The following is a 19,571-nucleotide window of genomic DNA, read 5'->3' on the forward strand; positions in this document are numbered from 1 at the left end:
ACGAGTCTGCTACTATTCGGTGAGTCCGATTTGGTGAGAGCCCTATTCGGTGATTTTTTTGAAAATTATCAGGTACCGTAGCCTAATTATCATTAATACCGCTCTTACACCGTTTTAACGTCGCTAAACGTTGAAATATGACCATAACCCTAAATCCCTACCCTTAACCCCAAACCCCTAACCCTTTAACGGCAATGATAATAATTAGGCTACGGTACCCAATAATATAAAAAAAAATATCACCGAATAGGGAACTCACCGAAATGGGCCATTCCGGTGAGGCACATGGGTGGAACAAGAGCGCCTCTGTATTGCTGTTATTAGCAACAGCTTTTATCTTTTTGTTGTTTTGTATGATAGGCTGGGCTAATAAAATGTTATCACATTGTCAAACAAAAATACAGAGCGAGTGACAAATCGGATAGCACCGATATCTAAAGTAATAATTTGGTGCTTTCTTGAGGATTTTGTCAATGAAATTTTCGAAAGTGTTTTCACTTAAAAGAATTACCGGTAGGCTACATACGACAAGGAAAACGGTTGATAGCATATTTTTGACATAGCTTGAATTTTCTACTGCTTAGTGCGAAGGCGGTTTCATTGTGAGGTAGAAGGGGCAAAACTGTTACCATAGCATATTTTGATTTCGTTTAGGGCCTGCGTCTTATTTACAAAACATTAACTTGTGTAGCCATCTAGTAGTGCTTGATTTGTAAAAGCATAAGCTTATAATCAATAGAAGTCGGCTTCGCAGCATTGTTTCCTTTGACCGTTCTACAAAGTTAAAAAACTGCATTGGTCTACATTTTTACAAGTACTGATTCAAAGGCTCGTTCGAGCCAACTGAGCTATCGGGGCGGTGTTTCATTACCGCAACGCCTTGGTATTAAAGATTACGGCAGGCTACCATAAACAGTTCGTGTAACGATTGTCCCAGAAACTAGCCTTATTGAAACAAATTAAAAAAATCCTCACTAATATTTCCATTTATAGGCTACTCTGTTTGTCAAAGTAATTTATAAAAACCTGTAAAAAAAATCGGATGTTATAAGCTGGACCAGGGTGGTACAAAAGTGAAAGCATAAAGGGCCGCATTAAGGTTTGGGGGCATTTTAGGAGCCGCAAAGAGTAAAACCTTTTAAAATAGGCTAAAAGGACTCGGTTTTCTGTTTTAATGCAATGCATTTGAATGCTTTCCGATTTTGCATACAAAAATTGTTCACGGGCCGCACAAAATCTACACCGGGTCTAGTGCCAGAGTTTGGACCATAGGTTTACTGGGCTAGACAAAAATGACAAGCAAAATTCTGTCAAGCCACGATCTGTCAACCAAAGGACTACATACTAAAAATTATAACAAGTTTATCTATAGTTGGTGTTTATTTGCTTGCTGCGAAAGGTTTCAGAATAAAGAAAGGCCATTCAAGACAGCGATTAGAGTACCTTAATTAGCCCGAAGTCCACTTTCAACACCCAGAAGGTCCGGATTCGGACCGCGGTCCGCCAGTTGAGTAGCCCTGGGCTACGGTAACCTACTTATGTTTTGAAGAAAATTTGGCTTTAGGCTAGTCATCAAAGATATTTTTCCCCCTCAAGACTTTGTTCCCCGTCCGCCCCATTAGCTCAGTGGTTACGCACCCGGCTCAAGATCACGCGGCGCTGGTTCGACTCTCGCTGTGTGCGCTTGAGCAATGCATTCCAAGCACTGCTCTCCATTCGGCGGCACCCAGTGAATGGAATAATTTTCCGGCAGCAACACTTCAACAATCTGTAAACTTCACTCTGTCAATCTCAGTAACCGGCCCTGCATCAAGAGCCTTTACAAGTATGCGAAACTACCAGGAATAATCACTTTGTCAGTCCAAGGATAAAGATTCAAAACCAACCCCTACCATTTTCATTCTTCCGACACTGTCACTGAGTTCCAAATCTGAAAACAAAGTTAGAAACATTTTTTATTTTGTTGGCATTACAAAATGAAATTATGAAAATACAATTTAAAAGACTGAAGCCTCTGAAACGAAAGCGATAGCTCAGTTTATGGCTGCATAATTACAAATGAACTCATAAATTGGTTTGCTGGCAGAAAGGGGGGGAAAACTCATATGACTATTTCATATAGCTACTGTTGTGATGTCGAGCATCGAACACCAAAATATAGGTACAAGGCCTGTAAGAAGCTGGTCCTGGTGGATTGTTGAGAATGGAGGCGGACACTTTTATGTACTACCGTAATTCACTATCAATAAATATTAAGATGTTTGAGATGGTTAATGACCAGTCATAGAGATGTGATGTTCTGTAAGTTTTCCAGGTTGTATTTTTCTTTATGCATGACTACAAACTTTTTTTTACATTGACCAATTATAACTTATTTCAGTCTATCTGCTTCAATGTAACTTTGTTTTCTCCATATTTACAAAAAACATCTAGTAACTGTGCAATTGGACAACATCTGCTTGACAAAGAATGTGCGTTAACTTTAGACTAGAAATGTTTCCTATTGCTGCATCATTAAAAGTAATCATTCATTAAAGCTCTTGATCCAGACTTACCATATGCTGCCATAAAGAATGTTCTCTCTGCCTTGACCATGACGTTTGCCCTTTGTTTCTAAAAATAAGCAGGGAGTCTGTGAACATTCTTCTATTTTATTTTTTCTATTTATAAATAGATAGGTCAACACATTTAGCTTAACTTTATTCTGAAGACAAGCTCCTGAAGAGAGTCGGAATGAAAAGAACTGCAGCTTCGGACTGTGACAAACCTCGCCATATTCACATTTTGTACCTACCACAAATCAACTCTCCTAAGTTTATATATCAACAAAATATGTCAAAATAATAAAGGGGAGATTGTAATTTGCTATAAAAGTGTAAACATTTTCAAGTTAAGAAAGTGCAGGTATTATATGCCATATAGGGCTAGTTAAAGTAACGAAATCAGTACGCTGATTTTTGCATGCATCATGTTTCTAATCTTTATAAGTCAATAGACTCTGTATATATTTCTTTGGTGTATATATTGCATATATTTATAATTTTTCAGTATATATACAATTTTGAGTACTGATGCTAGTAAAAAAGTGAGTTTTAATCTTTTGTTGTGCTTTAGGACTTTGCTTTCTAGTGATCAAATTTACCTGCAAAGTAGTTTGTTAAAAAAGTTTGGTCTCTGTTTTTGTAGATTAATTTTCTTCAAGTTATTTGTTTTGTCACTGATTCCTAAAACCTATTTATAATGGAAGCTTTAAAGGCTCGTGTTAGAGAACTTGAACAAGAGGTTGCATTACTGAAGAACCAAGATAAACCTACTCAGCATCGTTTAAAAGTTGAAAAAATGAGTGCTGAAGTTGTAGACTCAAACCCATATAGCAGGTTGATGGCATTGAAACGAATGGGAATAGTTGACAACTATGAGACAATTAGAGATTTTTCTGTGGCAGTTGTGGGAGTGGGTGGAGTTGGAAGTGTGACTGCTGAGATGCTGACCAGATGTGGCATTGGCAAGCTGATGCTGTTTGACTATGACAAAGTGGAGATAGCCAATATGAATCGTCTCTTTTTTCAACCACACCAAGCTGGACTGAGCAAAGTAGAAGCAGCCCAAGCCACTCTTGAAAACATCAATCCAGATGTTGAATTTGAAGTGCACAATTATAACATTACGACAATGGAAAATTTTGATCATTTTATGAACAAAATTAAAACCGGAGGAAAGATAAGTGGAAAACCTGTAGATTTAGTCCTAAGCTGTGTGGACAACTTTGAAGCGCGAATGGCCATTAATACTGCTTGTAATGAGTTGGTACAGGTTTGGTTTGAATCAGGTGTAAGTGAAAATGCTGTATCTGGTCATATTCAATTAATTAAGCCGGGTGAAACTGCTTGCTTTGCATGTGCACCACCTTTAGTTGTAGCCACTCATACAGATGAAAAAACTTTAAAAAGAGAAGGTGTCTGTGCTGCCAGCCTGCCAACCACAATGGGTGTTGTTGCTGGACTTCTTGTTCAAAATGCTCTTAAATATCTGTTAAAGTTTGGAAGTGTGTCTCATTATCTCGGGTACAATGCTTTGCTTGATTTTTTTCCAACGATGCAAATGAAGCCAAATGCTGAGTGTGATGATAGCTGGTGCCGGAAGTGCCAAGAACGATTTCAAATGCAAGAAAAAGTGAGAGTGAAGCCCAAAATTGAACTTAAAAAAGAAGAACCTGAAGTTACTACTGTCAACGAATGGGGAATCGAAATTGTTGATGATCTATCTGCCAACAATGAAGAGTTAAACAATGAAGAAACGTTGTCATTAGCCGAAGGCATCACAGTGGCATACACTTTACCATCTAAATCTAATAAAGGGGATTGTCCTAACACAACTAAAGAAGATGTTTCATTGGAAGATCTAATGGCTAAAATGAAGTCTATGTAATGTAGTCATTCAAACATATCATGGTTTTAATATTTTATGTGAGTGTGTTCTTGCATTTGTGATATGGTGTTTTAGTAGTGCGGGTGTTGTTATTTTGGTTATTCATGCTGGTGGTATATCGACCAATTACCAAACAATATCAAAACAACCTTGATTTAATTTTAGGTCTTTTTTGACGTATGTTCCAGATCTCAAGACATCTGTGATTTTAACTGAGGTCATTTGTGTCAAGCACGTGATGTGTACCACGTAAAATGAATTTATGCAACATTGTCAGGCATGAACATTTAACAGAGCAAAACTGTGGTTGTAAAATTAATTTTGAACAAAAAAAAACTGTAGTCACCTGCTCCCACTACCTAAGATGAGCTTGTTATTTGTAACTTTTCAATGTTGTGCACAGGGCTGCGATTTTTTCTTTCTTGTCGAACGACCAAAAATTCTGCGTTTGTTTGTCGAATAGTAATATGATGTCACAAGAGTCAGATTATAAGCGTTTGGCCGCGAGTTACCGCACAGGTTGTGTGGTATCAGAGTAGGGATGGGCAAAATAGAATACCGAATATAGAATAACCGGTTGTAGAGTCTAACCGGTTTCAAAATGCGTATGAAATCGGATAATTGAAACCGCTTTAACGATTTACTTCGTACTAGTCCGTTTGATCGCAACGAATTCGCTGCAGCGAAAGTAGAATTGTTTATCGATTCAGTGCGATGCGGCGTCGGAAAAACGCACGAGTTTCATTGTTCGCATTAAAGAGATCTTTCTTGTCAAGCGCTTTGTAGTCCTCACAGTCTTGCGGAAGTGTGACACGAAACAGGTTAATCCGCTTTCAGGATTTTTCTCTATTTCGGTACCACAAACCTAAGTTGTTTCTGGTAGAATACAAGGGTCGACTTGCCATCGCTAAGCCACCCACTCTCGTATGCAGGGCAACGTCAACCACAGGGTGTGCGAATTAGCGACCCTCCCCGCAGAACGCCGCTGCCTTCGACCTGGCTATGTTTGTTTGTGCTCTCTCGCCGTGTCAATCTTTTGTACCCGTGCGCTGTTGATGCAAATAAAACAGTTGAACACTACGTACGGGTAGTTGGCTTTGTCTTAGCTTTCACTGTGCTACCGCAGAGCAAGGGGGGGGGGGGGGGGGAGCAAAAAATTTAAATGGGCAAAATCATTATAATTATAGCTGTTGCTCAAGAATGTTGGGATTTTGCCAGGGGGGCAAATTTTTTTAGGGGGGGGCGAGGCCCCCCTGGCCCCCAGCTGGCTACGGGCCTGTACTACCGGTATGCCAGTACAGTGACATGGACGACTTGTTGAGCTGTGGGATTGAAGATGCTGCTTGCAGTAGTGAAGATGAATCAGCAAATTTGGCTTCCCCTGCTTCAAAAATAGATAGGCCTACCTATCTCACGTTGTTGAAAGCATAGGCGCCGACTTTTATTTTTGCACGGGGTGGCGGATAGCACAATATGGCAACCTAAAAACTTTCAAACTGCATGTTTTTGTTTGATTTTTATTAAGCGTGTTTCGTAGATGCAATTGTTTTTTCACACCTGATTTGTAGCTCGATAATTTACAAAGCAACTTTAAAACAAAGCACAGGAAGTATGTCGTGAATTTTATTGTTACGTTGCTGCTCTGACACTTAACATTTGGCAAACAATTTGCTGACACTTAACATTTGCTGCTCTGACACTTAACATTTGACACTTAACATTTGGCATTAAATAATGTAACCTAAACGGGGTGGCTGCCACCCCGCCACACACGTAACCCCGTAAGTCGGCGCCAGTGGTTTAAAGCATCCACTACATCTCTTCAAAACGCCCTTGTTTGATGGAAAGCAAAACAAAAACCAATTTTATTGTTTCTATCAGTTAGTTTCAAAATATTTTTGTGTACCTGCTACATCTGCTTCTTCAGAGAGATGTTTTTCAAGTGCAGGTTTAACTGCCACCAACTTGAGATCTCGTTTGGTGAAAACTGGTGAACTGGTGAAAACTGGTGAAAACTGGTGAACTGGTGAAAACTGGTGAACTGGTGAAAATTTAGAAAGCCTAAATTTGTTACACTGCAATAAGCAATTTTTGTGATGTTCATTGTTTTTGTAAAGTCATAAAAATCATTAAAATGTGTCGATGGTAAAAACTGTCAATTATTCTAGAATAGATATCTGTATTCTATATTCGGTTTCAGTATTCTAGAATATTCTAGAATAGCTAATTGTTCTATTTTGCCCATCCCTATATCAGAGTCACTTACTTAAGCTTTTAATCGCACGCTGGTTGAGTGATTGCAAAGGAGTATCAAGCGCTAAGTTATGTACCTACCGGACATGTATATAGCCCTCGAAATTAGCTTGTATCTACGACGGCAAAAACATTGCCGTCGCCAAATCAACAAACCTTGGATTACGGCGGCAATTGCCGTATGCTTTAATGTTTAATCAAACGAAATTTTATGGGTTTCTTCATCGCGTGTCACACGGCGGTAGCCCAGAGCATCACGCAAGCTATTTTATGCCCTGACAATACTCTTGTGAACTGTAAAAAGTTTGCAACCTTATAAATACCGGCTTATTGTTACGCAAAAGTTATTTTATCATCGAATGCTTATTGTTTACCGATGTCGTTGCGAATATAAATTATGGTGAAAGAAGATGCAGTTAAAAAGTAGAATTTACCTGCATAGATTATTATCAAACAGAAGGAAAAGTTAGTGTGGTATTTTGCAAAATTTGTAAAGAATTTTATGATGGAAACAAATTGGAATTAGAAAAGCTACGGGGTCAAGTTAAAAAAGTAGTACGAAATTCGATAAATGGTTTTTTGGCAGTAAAGTAATGCTTCCAATCATATGGCATCGCACGTTCATGAACAGGCAGTTTTGCGTCTTTAAGTTTGCGTCTAAGTATTCTAGTGACGACGCGACAACCTCATCCTCCGATACAGCATCTGATAATTCCGATTCTGACAGCTAGTTCTTTATCAAACAGACTCGTGTTTGCTCGCAGTGTCCCAATTGTGCCGAAATTATGTTAGTGTAAACGTAAATCGAGGCAATCATCTCGCAGTGAGCTATTAATTTGTTACCGGTACCTGGTTGAACAATTAACGTTATTTTATGATAATTCAACGTCGCTAGATGTCGAATTAACGTAAAACAAACGTAAATTTTTTCTTGGGCATTGATACGTAGGCATCAAAATTCGTTATTTTTGCATTGACTTTACGTCTGTAGACGTTAAATCAATGTAAAATGATGATTTTTTGCTGTCTGGGTAGCCTACACAATATAACCCTCCAGGAAATTTGAATCGATTTGTGCTGTTAACTTACTAGGTAACCCAAAATTAACTTACTTTCCCCCTTGCGTTATTTAAGGTGAATTAACGTAACAGCGTGCGTATCGCTACTTTTGGTATTACATCACAACAAATCAAACAGTGCGGTCGTGATAGACTACTCTAGTATATTTTTCGCTTCTCGTTTTTTCGATTCAAGGTCTGCAGACGTTGAATCAATGTAAAAACGACGGGTTTTGCTAACTGGGTTGTGTGCTTTTGTGAATGCAAGTGCAAAATCGCCCATTACGTAATCACTAATTACAGAAACACTTTTAGTGGAAGAAAGTCGAGTTGCAACCGTGTTTATCTGTCTACTATTCTTTATTCACATTGCAAAAAAATTCTCCATTCTTGGAACAACAAGTGCATAAGTCAGACATAAATACAAACTTGCATAGACGAGACGTTGACAAGTAAAAGTAGCCTACTCAACGTAGCCTAGGTTATTTCATCTATAAAAGAAACCCGTTGTGTCGAATAGCACGAAACGTGTGTTGCGAAATGTTTGATGCCAGGCGTTGGAACTTCGATCAAAGCATTCTCCTGCAGTGTTCAAAATGGCGGCACTGACGCCTTGGGAGTTTCTCGTGTGAAGCAACGCTTTTAGACCTTGCTTTGAAGTACCTGGCGAAGGAAAGTTTACGTAAGTCAGCACCCTTATGATTGAATCACGTGATGCCGCCCCCCCCTCCGATTGTTCCTGGACCTGACGATGTTTAGTCCTCTCTCAGTTTTTTTTTCCTTTTAATTTTTCTCTTTTTTTTTTCGTTTTTTTTTTTTCCGTAAGGCGCGGCGTTTGTCGAATAGTGATGGCGCGTGTCGAGTAACCTCGTCACCGAAAAAGGCAAAAATCGCAGCCCTGGTTGTGCATTACAACAAATAGTTCAGAAGAGGTCATTGTTGAGTATATATAACTACATTTGCAGATGCTTACTGGTAGATGAGCGTTCAAGATAGAACTATTCTAGAATAGCATTCAAAACTAATCTTTTGAAATATTTTACTTTGTTCTTGCATAATGCGTATTGTATTCTTTTGAATTATACACTTAAACGGAAAATACAGAATTTGTTGATTAGTGAAAACAAGTTGGTCATACCTGCGCTGACGCTAAATGTTCTACTTTTACAAGAAATTATGTTATTTTATGTATTTCATGATTATTGAATATCATACTGGTTAAGATACTTTTGCTTGCAAACTTATTTGTGTTTCAGTTCCTGGTATACTGTAGCAAGTTTGTTGCTAAATATATTGGCTGAAAAATTAATACAAACAGTTAGTGTGGTTATTTGTATGCAATAATTCAAATTGAATCTAGTACGGTAGCTGGATAGAGAAATGACTTTTAATGAACTAGCCTACTTCATGATCACTGATGACTCATAATTTCACTGTTTATAACTCTGCATCATCAATTGCAGTGATGAGAATGATGAGATGCACAGTGTGCCATTGTCTGCAGTGAAAACAGATTATATATATATATATAATATATAATACTTTACAATGTTTTTGTATAATTGTTGTAGTGTTATACAAACATCTCAAATTATGATCTTCCTTTGTCACTCATATTGAAATCAAAGATCTCTAATTTGATAAATGTTTTCTTTTTTCTTAGATTTAAATTTTAATCCATGTATATTATTATATAGTGTATACATCGTTTTTTTTTAAATTTTATGTTGGCTATGTGTTGGGTTGGTGCAATAGGTTGTTCAAGATTTGGCATGGTAATTGTTGCGATGTTTTTGTGTGAGTTGTTGGAGGTATATACAATTATTATCAGATGTAGGATTTCTCAAATGTTTTGCTGGCATATTTTCCAATTTTCACCTGTATGATATATACAATTTTAATATCAGCTAAAAAAGCCATCACCTTTCTTTTAAAGCATGTCAAACATTTAGTAAGGTAACTTGCTTTGTCAGATGTTCAATGTTAATTGTTCATCAGATGTTTAGTAAAAATGTAGTTCAAAGTTTTATCATATACATATTGTAACACAATAAGAGATATCCATTATCCTGCCACAATCATTTATTCATTGTTTGTATAACTATATAATAATGTATATATATGTACAACTTTGTTAATTTCATGAAAAACATAGATATTTTAAGTGATTTTTACTGCAAAAAAATGGAAATTGGTTCACTATGTTTTGCCTGAATTTATTTTATTGCCCTTTGAATGTGTTAGTCCAGTGTTTCTCGACCTTTTTTGGCCCAACGCCCCCTTCATGAACTGGCAAAATTTTACCGTCCCCCAACAAAAATGATTAATTATGAAAAGCGAAAATAAAACAAAAAGTGCTATTAATACTACAAAAAGTGCTCTATGCCAAGCAAAAAGCCAAGCAGAGCAAATTACATCAAATATAGGCTAGTTACCAGTCTCTAAAACCCTTACAGCCTGTTTTACCCTAAAAAGGGGAATATCAGAAGGTCCTTATTCAGATAGAATTCTATTTCTATTAGAATAAGGGCCTTTTGATGATTCCCTTTTAGGGTGAAACAGGCTGTAAGGGTTTTAGAGACTAGTATATATTTGATGAAAAGCAAATATATATTTGCGAGCATGAAAACAGTAGGCCTAGTGGCCCTTGGGTTTGGTGAGAAAGTGCCAGTTTCTCCACATCCGGTGTAAAACCAGTGAGAAACGTTCGAAGATCACCTCTTATGGATATGTCAAGTGGGTTAGTATGTAGCAGAACAACACAGCTGAATCCCTTTTCCACCAGGTATGAGGTAGGAAATGCTACCACGACGATACGAGCTCTTTGACGAAATCGTGACGCTGGGTTATAGATAGGTTAAACCAGAATGCACCCTAATAATCAAAACGCCCCCCTTAATCCGAAGTAATCATACCGCCCCCCTGAAAAACCAAAACGCCCCCCAGGGGGCGGTACCGCCCCCGTTGAGAACCACTGTTAGTCCAACAATTTTTATATGGGTCATTTTTTTGTTGCAAATGTTTTTTAAAGCATCATTTTCTGCCTTAAATTTCAGTGTGTACGTAAATTTTCTGCAGAAAACATCTTAGTGGCTAGTCACTACTGACTGTTATAGATGGGAACATCCACATTTCATGTTAAAATGCTATTGCCATATGCTGACCATTTTTGCCAAATTTGTCATAAATTCTTTGTTTAGTTCCATTTTGGGTTTACTAATACCTGTTGTGGGAACATAGGTACCACAATTTTTATTTATGATGTAGCGTTGTTGTACTGAAAATTGTTTTGTCTGTTTCAGGAGTCTATATGTATGTTTACAAATGCATCTCTTGCTTAGCTACCTAGCATAATGAAGTTTAGTGTTTTAAATGTGTATTTCATGACAATATGTGTCACGATATTTAATTTTCAAACACTCAATGGACAACTAGGTAAGTTGTAGTTTTTATTTTGTTGTTTCAAACTGTAATGTCAGCATAAATTGTTTGAATTAAATTCTGATTTGCAAGAAGGTGTGACACAATCCACACTCATACTCTTCACCAATTTTTTAAAGAAGCAGCAAACCACACAGTTGCAGCACCAATAGTGAACCATAGTGAACGGAGCACGTTTTTTGGTGCAGACAGTTTAGGGGCCCTCCAAATAGGTGCGCACACTGTGATGGCAGGATATTTATGTGTGGTGCCGGGTCATTTAGAAGCTATTTGGTGTGTCAAAATTATCAGAAATGCTGTATTACGCGACAGTTCTTCCGGCTGTGTTACAAAGTGAATTTCACTTTGTAACATATTAGTGTGCACTGTGCAGTGCCGGACTATGCAAGTAGCTTACCTTCATATCATTAATCACATCCAACCTGTTTCGAGCTATTGTTTTGATAGCAAGTAATGTTGGAAATGCTGTTTCACATTCGTAAGTTGTTGGAAATGAAATCAGTAGTTTTAGTGCCATCTTTGCGGTATCATGATAAGACATGATAAGACTGTGCCCTTTCAATCAAAAAGTCGCAACTCAACCCCAGAAGATAGGTTTTGCATTCACTAAACCACAACAAACAGTTTTTAACTTAAGCAATCTTTCGAGGGAAGATTGCGAACATTAGTTCCAAACCGATTGTTGAAACTAGTTTTGAAGATCCTGTTGGTTGGGAAATTAAAGGCAAATTTCATGAATGGAAACTTATAGTGGCTTTTCTCCAAGACTGGTAAAGCAGATTTCTATTAGGCCTATGTCATCAGCAAAAAAGGCTGTCCACCGCTCAATCTGTAGTAATGAATAGCCTAGGACATGAAGAGGCGGCTGTCTGGCGCAAGAGAAAGAGACGATGGGGTTTGCAAGCTTGGATTTTACAACCACATCCAAAAGTTTGTTTAACAAAACTTACAGCTTTTTTTTCGAAAGTGCTTCGCGGCCCCAGGTTATTGCTTCGTGGACCCCTACATGACTGCGGACCCCACTTTGAGAACCACTGCGTTAGTAGACTGTCATCGTGTATCGATAGTAATTGTTTTGAATTGTCATAATTTTCTTTGCAGTTTTAACTCCATCTGATCTCAATGTAAGGCTCGGATATTTTGAATTGCTTGTGTCATCGGGCTCACTAAGTGGTACATCGGTAACGTGCGCTCTTAATGAGGCTATATCAGCAGGTAGTTATATTATTTATTACTTGTATGAGAGTGCCATATTTTGCTTTTGTGTAAATTTAATTTCTTATTTTTTTTTTGCTTGTTGCTTTAATATCAGGGCTGTAGAGTCGGGCAAAAAACATACGATTTCGAATCCTCGGTTTATAACTGGCCGACTCAGGCTTTAGTGTTACCTGATTTTTTTAGGGTTGCCAGATTTAAAATTTTTTTTTTTGTTTTTTCATTTTTGAAAACTTAATTTCACTTAATGTGTGATCGAAATTGAAACAGCGACTTTCACAAAAACTGACAATGAACAAGAAACAATACTTTGAAAAAACGTTGCATACAAAAGTATTTTTATTCAATGTTTTGCATCAAGTCGGAGTCAGCCTTTTTAAAAGAATCCAGACACGCCAAAATCCCCCCGACTTCACAGCCATGTTTAATATCAGCACACGCATATAAAGTCCGTGATTACTCAACTCTGATCATTAAATTGATATATATATAAATTTCTTAACGTTTTACAACTCATAGTTCTGAATTATCGTATAATCCATCAAAACCATATCATGCATACTATACTTTTCACTGTTCTTTTTTTGTTTTCTAATGTGATGTGCTCATTTTTTTGCAGTTAACAAAGTGAATCGATTTATGCTAGTAATGTTGAGTTTTTTGTTGGAAACCAAAATGAGTTAGTTTGTGTGTATCACATCTTTTCACATCTTTGTCAATGTCCTTTGCAGCTAATGCGACCGCTATTGAAGCCAATCCACCTTGCCTTTTAAGTAAGTAGTGTAGTAGTGGCTAGTGAAGCATTTTCGTTTTTTTGCATGCACTGATATTTTCAGTCGTTCATTAAGGGGGCAGTTCTACTTAGAATCGCATTTTTCGTACTTGTCATAAATAACAATCTACAGACAAAAGTTCACCCACAAACCCCAACAAACCATATATTGCTGGAAAAAGGAGGAAACAAGCTATCCAAAAATATTTACTTTGCTAGGCTGGGGAAATCCATTAAGGGTTTATACCATTTTGAATTTGTACATAAAATCAACCGATTGTCTCCATTGCAGCCCTAAAAACTCGAAAATGGCTAGAGGTAGGGACTTCAAACTGCATGGTGATCTAGTAGGGTATCCTAGCCATAAATTGACTGAGGGGATTTCTTTTAACTCTTTTATTTTTTTAAATATAAAAAATTTCATAATTTCTATGCATCGAGAGCAAATTTGACTTCAAGATTTGGTAATAAAATATTTATTACTCTGAATATTGAAACAAAACTCAATCATTATGTCCGTAAGGGCCTACTGTACATCTGTTAAAATTTTTAGCCAATTCTGACAAGTAGTTTTCTAGAAGAAACATTTTTAGTGCACAAAAACATGATTTTGAGTAAATCGCATTTGAAAAATAGAATTAGGTAAATTTATGCCTTTGACTTTAAATGTGATTTTCTTTCTTCTATGTCCATTCACAACAACTAAAATATACATCATGAACAAAATATTTAGCTTATTCATTATTAGATTTTGTAAGGGAAAATACAAAACATCTTGCAAATAACATTCTCACAAAAATGCAAATTTTTATTCACATTTTAAACTGAGGTGCGTTCAGAATACCTTCCGTTTGAAGCCTAATTAGGGCAAATAGGTAAAAACTGACTGCATATTCGGAATCTACGATAAATTTCCAATATATATCAATAAAATAAAATAAATTTGAATTTTTTTTCTAAGTAGAACTACCCCCTTAGGCCCAGTGTGTCCAAGCTGTGAATATGTTTATAATCCAGATTGTGCTTTTTAAGGAGTGATAACGATTTCCTGAATATTTTGGTCTTGTGGTTCATATTTAAATTTTTATTAAAGTTTATATAATTTATACTTTAGTTGTAACAAACTCTTAAATAGAGGGACAGATTGATGCGAGAGCAGCATATATACTTGTATTTTGCATGTGCTCTTAAAACGCTTTATCACTTTGGAAATTATAGGCTATTCTTCATAATTAGTCTTGAAGTGGTGATAACTTGTTACCAAGATAACGTTTTTAAAAGCTTTGATTTTCTGTGAGTGATATATCATTATTTTGCTAATTATTAATGTAGCGCTGTTGTGTCTCAAAACACAATATCAATTTGTTAGTAGTTATAGCAGAGTACGGTCGGTTTTCAATTGTTCAGTCGTTTTTTTTTAATTGACATCAGTGATCGCATCGTTAGCAGCTTTAATGCTTACATATTGGAAAATCTTCATCTTTGGCTGTCGGCTTTGTGTACTTGCATACACTACGAACCTTTGTTGTCTACTTGTTCACAAGTAGACATGACATATGTATGAAAAAAAATCCATTTATAATATCTTTTGAATTTCCAGATGTAATTCCTGTTTCTCCTGCATGGACCTACACAAATGACGCAAGAGTGAGGCTTTTGTTTGTTCTAAAATATGTATAACTACGTTATTAAGGTCACAAGACACTTACCGTACGTTGTCAATATCGTTTTTTGTCAATTCCTGTATTTCAAAATAGTTTTCACTGATTTCTATATTCTTCCCGACAGCATTGTGTCGGCTTTTTTTTTAAACATCATTCGCATGCATCTGTTTTAAATTTTTATCTGATGGATCGATATGTGCAATATTGTGAATAATTAAACAATATATATTTAAGACCCATCGGCGACTGGCGTGCGTCTTTAATTGTTTCGTGGTTGAAAAGCTTACGACGGTTTTGTTTGCAGGTGTTTAATGCCAGTTTAAAGGCTCCCACTGAGACTCGTTTGGTTCAGCTCCTTGTGATTTCCTGTTGTTCCGGCACGTCTTCTGCAACATCTCGTGTGTCCGTGGATGTTGCTCCCAATGTCATCACCAACTCCTCCACAACGGCAACTGGTTAGTACTTTACTTTGTATAGAAGAAATGGTAACAATTTCTTCTGATATAATCTAATGAGATGGATGCACACTCCACAGGTACTGTGTTATAGAAGAACTTACGAAACGTTCAAGCCTCGTTACCCGTGGTCCCAATCTACGCAAGTTAAATAGTGGGTTGAAGACTCTTTGAAGTGAGACGCTGAAAGAAACATTCAATAGCTGTTTGAATCCTTTCGGTGGCATTTAGATAAACACTTTACGTTGCTGTTCTATGCCATTCATTGTCCAACAAATGCCATTATTAATCCCATATTTTTTCTTGCAGAAACGGTGTACCCAAACCCAGCATACGTCAACATCGCCCCCTGTCCTTGTAATCTGACTGACGGTCTGTGCGATATCAACTGCTGCTGTGATTCAGTGCGTTATCTAACAATTGTTGTCAACTTGTCTTGATCAGACTTCGACAACTCTGTCGTTTTCATATTTTCCACACAAAACAGTAAATTTAAAGCCACTCAATTATTGCATTACATGGATCGCTTAACTTCTGAAAACTAAAATTCAACGTAATTTACATTTTGTTGAATTCCGATTAGTTTATTTTCTACCAAATTTAATTTTCACAGTTGAGCATGACAGCAAAGACCCACATCGTGGCTTAATGTATTTGCAAAGTATCTTAAAATTATAAATAGCTCCATTAAATATTTTAAATTGAAGTAGTAGGCTACATGTGTAGCACTTCAAGTCTGCATTCATGATGACAGATGTTGTAGTTCATATTTAGAATGCTTTTGTTGGTCTTGAAATTATTTGTTTTTCCAACGTTATAAAAGTGTGCAATAAAAAAATTATTCTACAAAGTATAGTAAGTGACCTGTAGCACCAGGTTCATTCGGTAGCAAGTAGTTGATTGTTGGTTTTGACATCACATGAGTTTGTTATCCGTAGAATTTGATCCAGGCACTGTTTGATATCAACAATAGCCTTTGAAAAAGACATTGAAGATTTCTTAAAAACTTAAACCTTGCTGTTTCAAACTTAGGAATGTTCAACAAACGAGATAGCACTGTTCACCTGCTTACCCGGTACGTTTGGTGGTAACTTTACAACCGATCCATTTGAAACATGTGGAAGTCTACGCTATATGATTCCCGACTGGCACCAGTTCTTGTGTTTTCAATATCTCAATACTCCGGCGCTTGGTTTGTTTTATGGAATTGATGTTAATGTTGCCAACACTGAACCTTTATTCAGGTTAGTTGTAGGATTATTGACCGTTTTAATATGAAATTTGTTGCATTTATTTAGGGGGTCTTGATTCTCAAACTGAGGAAGCTACTTACAAGCATAGTTCTGGCAGTTTCATATAATTTTAAAAGTTTTGAACCACTGATGTAGGGCAGTCACCGACATCTACAACGTGAAGTGTTGTTGCCTGTAAATTATTCCATCCATAAACTGCCGTTGAATGAAGAATTGATTTTAATTTTTACAAACAGAACGGCAATTTATTGAACTGGATTGCACACTATTCATAAAATCATAAAACGCCAAGGCAATACTTCGCTTAATTCTGTACGTGTCCAACTTCCACACCAATTACTTTTGCATCAACACCAAGAGAAGATATATACAGTAGTAGCATCTGTGTTAGTTATTTGCAATGTTGCGATTATGCTTTAGTTTGCAATGCGGTAATGGCAGCTAAATTTAAACTACCAATGACTTTTTCTTTTTCTCAGCAGTCGAGTGTAGCAAGAATTGACAGCGATAGATATGCGTTTCGTCCATGGCTCATCAATATCGCATCATTAGTTCATGCCACATAGTTCTCAACCGCTGCTTTTGTCAATCAACTGAATCCTTACCTTTGTGGAAAAAAACCAAACTAACTGTCTCCAAGGATATGCACTGTTGAGAAGGAGCGATACACTCGACTGCGGAGAAACACATGTTTTTGGAAAAGTCTTGATGGCTAGTGTGGAGGCTACACTGGTATGGTTAGCGAAACACAATGCTCGCTGTTCTATAGTGAGTAGTCAGGTAGTGCTGACGCCAGGAAGATCGCTCCTTCTCAACAGTGACTTTTTCTGTTATCCAGGTGTTTACATGATGTTATGTCGTTGAAACGCTGTAATGTCGTTGAAACCACCGACAGAGTGATTGAATTCATATCTCTGTTTAGTTTACGCCTATCTGAAAACCCCAACACTTTCACTTTTGCCGACGATACCGTGCCAGTTCAACTGTCTCCTGCTGTGTCGTACCAGAATGGTGATCCTGTTCAAATCCAATATACGCCTAACGGAACTGATGTGGGATACTTGACTTTACCTCAGGTGACACTGTAAACAACTTTTTTATTTTAATATCGTTGTGAATATTCAAACGTCAAGGCTACCGGAATAATCGCTGGAGTTTATTGGTCAACGATTTTGCCGCTGTTTTCAAACAGTGAAGCGTAGCTGAAATCGAATATACTTAAATCAGAGTGAAAGAAGTCACACAGTGGCAAATGTCAACAGAGATTTACTCTTTTTCGTATGAACTTTTTTCTTCTTTACCACTTCAAATGTCGAGGGGCTCTGCCTTTTACCACCCTTGTTTACATGTTTGGGCATGTGTTGAGCAGCCACTGAATTGATTCGTCATCCAATTTACACAGACCACACACAGCATTTGGCTCATAATACACAGCCCAATTGCACATGGTGAAGCATATGTGCAAGAAAGTGAGCTAACGCTTTCAAACTGCACTAAATTTGATACCCACTTCCACAACCACATGCGTTGTATATTTTGTAGTAACACGATTTTTGAAAGTTCTTTTTTTACAGGTGACCTTGTCTGGCCAATGCCTCCCCAGTGCGAACGTGGCTTTTCAGATCGATTCCAACGCGAATTGTGACGTCACCGTGACGTCATCGCTATGCGCAAACAACACCATTCTCGATGTGGGATATTACTTGACCAACACTATTGACGTCATAGGAGGACCTGTCGGGATCATCCAACCAAATCCAGTAATCAATTTCTTTGAATTTTTTCGTTTTTCTGCCGCGTTTGTCAATTTGTTCATTAAAGTGAGCCGTATAGAAAAGGTTATGTTTGCATGCGTGTTGACTCCAATTGAGAAGTATTCCACAAGATTTCGGCCAACCAACAGTCGTCCCAGTCATTTAGCGGATAGAGCTTTCTTTTATTAACGTATGGTTCGTCAGCTCGTCATTTCATACTCGAAGGCCTGGAAGAGATGCAGTTGTTCTCTAATTAGTTATATATTCTACTTCATTATTTTGCCTGGAAGAGAGACTGAATTTTGTTCCTGTGCAAATATCATACGACTCCAAGTGACGTTTTGGAGCCAGGCTATAGTGTAACTTCACATGATGTCTGCACGAATTCCTATTGTTGGGTTGCATCATGGTGGGGATACTATGCTTGTCCGAGACATTACCTCGGGTTTCAATTTCCCTTTGCAGTTGTGCTGCCCGGTTGGAAGTTCTGTATTCAAAAACCGTCTGGTTCCATCCGAAAGGGATGTTTGGCTGAAGCGATTCAAAAAGCTGAGACTTTAAATTGTAATGTTGGTTGAACCAAAGTAGGCTGCTGCGTTGGAAGCTAACTGATCACGAGATGTCGTCAGCGCAAGTGTCCGACATGAACATTTAGTGCAGTACATGCGTTTAAGACAATTTGTTCAAATCTGTTAGCTCAGTGGTTACGCGCCCGACTCGACTTCCAAGCAGCGCTATTTTGGCTCTCGAGGTGTGCGCTTGAGCAACGCATTTCAGGACTGCTCCCCATTCAGCCGCATCTAGTGAATGGAATAATTTTTCAGCAACAACATTTTAACACCTAGCGGAAACTTCGTCAATCGCGGCAACCGGGCCTGCGTCAGTGGTTCAAAGCCTCTACAAGTATGCGAAACTGCCAGGATTAAGCTCTTAAAGAAGCTTTTCCAACTCGACAAAGATTCAATGCATCAAACCCATTTAGGTGTTCTTGGCATGAGTCGAAAGACAAGAGGTCATGAGTACAGTGTAACAGAGTAATCGCTAATCAGTTTCTTCCTCGTGGAGTTCTTGGGGTTCGTGACAACCAAACGCATTTTATTCTCATCTTACACTTGCATTAAATTTTCTTTGCAGGTCACCTACTTCTGCGAGAATGCCTCTGATTTCGTTAAAACGAACCAAGGTCCTACTCCGGCCGAAAGAAGCTTCTTTAACGATGGAACAACAGCACCAGGTTGTCAAACAAAGGTTTATTACGACAAAGCGGCAGCATGCAGC

The 19,571-nt window shown here is 37.6% G+C and overlaps 2 protein-coding genes across 2 annotated transcripts in view; both read left to right on the forward strand.

Moving 5' to 3' along the window:
• Nucleotides 1–3,123: 3,123 nt before the first annotated feature.
• LOC145775749 (ubiquitin-like modifier-activating enzyme 5) lies at nt 3,124–4,975 on the forward strand. Its single transcript, XM_082587112.1, has one exon. The coding sequence runs from the start codon at nt 3,241–3,243 to the stop codon at nt 4,426–4,428; it is 1,188 nt and encodes a 395-aa protein (XP_082443238.1). The 5' UTR covers nt 3,124–3,240; the 3' UTR covers nt 4,429–4,975.
• A 4,081-nt stretch (nt 4,976–9,056) lies between these two features.
• Nucleotides 9,057–19,571, forward strand: part of LOC145783336 (tectonic-2-like) — a 59,461-nt gene continuing 48,946 nt past the window's right edge. The window contains exons 1-10 of the mRNA XM_082595190.1: nt 9,057–11,174; nt 12,282–12,395; nt 13,127–13,168; nt 14,768–14,814; nt 15,136–15,286; nt 15,596–15,690; nt 16,319–16,530; nt 17,462–17,615; nt 18,114–18,299; nt 19,428–19,527. Coding sequence (XP_082451316.1) covers nt 11,093–11,174; nt 12,282–12,395; nt 13,127–13,168; nt 14,768–14,814; nt 15,136–15,286; nt 15,596–15,690; nt 16,319–16,530; nt 17,462–17,615; nt 18,114–18,299; nt 19,428–19,527 — 1,183 coding nt within the window. The 5' untranslated portion in view covers nt 9,057–11,092. The remainder of the gene's footprint in view (nt 11,175–12,281; nt 12,396–13,126; nt 13,169–14,767; nt 14,815–15,135; nt 15,287–15,595; nt 15,691–16,318; nt 16,531–17,461; nt 17,616–18,113; nt 18,300–19,427; nt 19,528–19,571) is intronic.

The sequence above is a fragment of the Aplidium turbinatum genome, chromosome 1 (genome assembly GCF_918807975.1).
Source record: "Aplidium turbinatum chromosome 1, kaAplTurb1.1, whole genome shotgun sequence".
Lineage (NCBI taxonomy): Eukaryota > Metazoa > Chordata > Ascidiacea > Aplousobranchia > Polyclinidae > Aplidium > Aplidium turbinatum.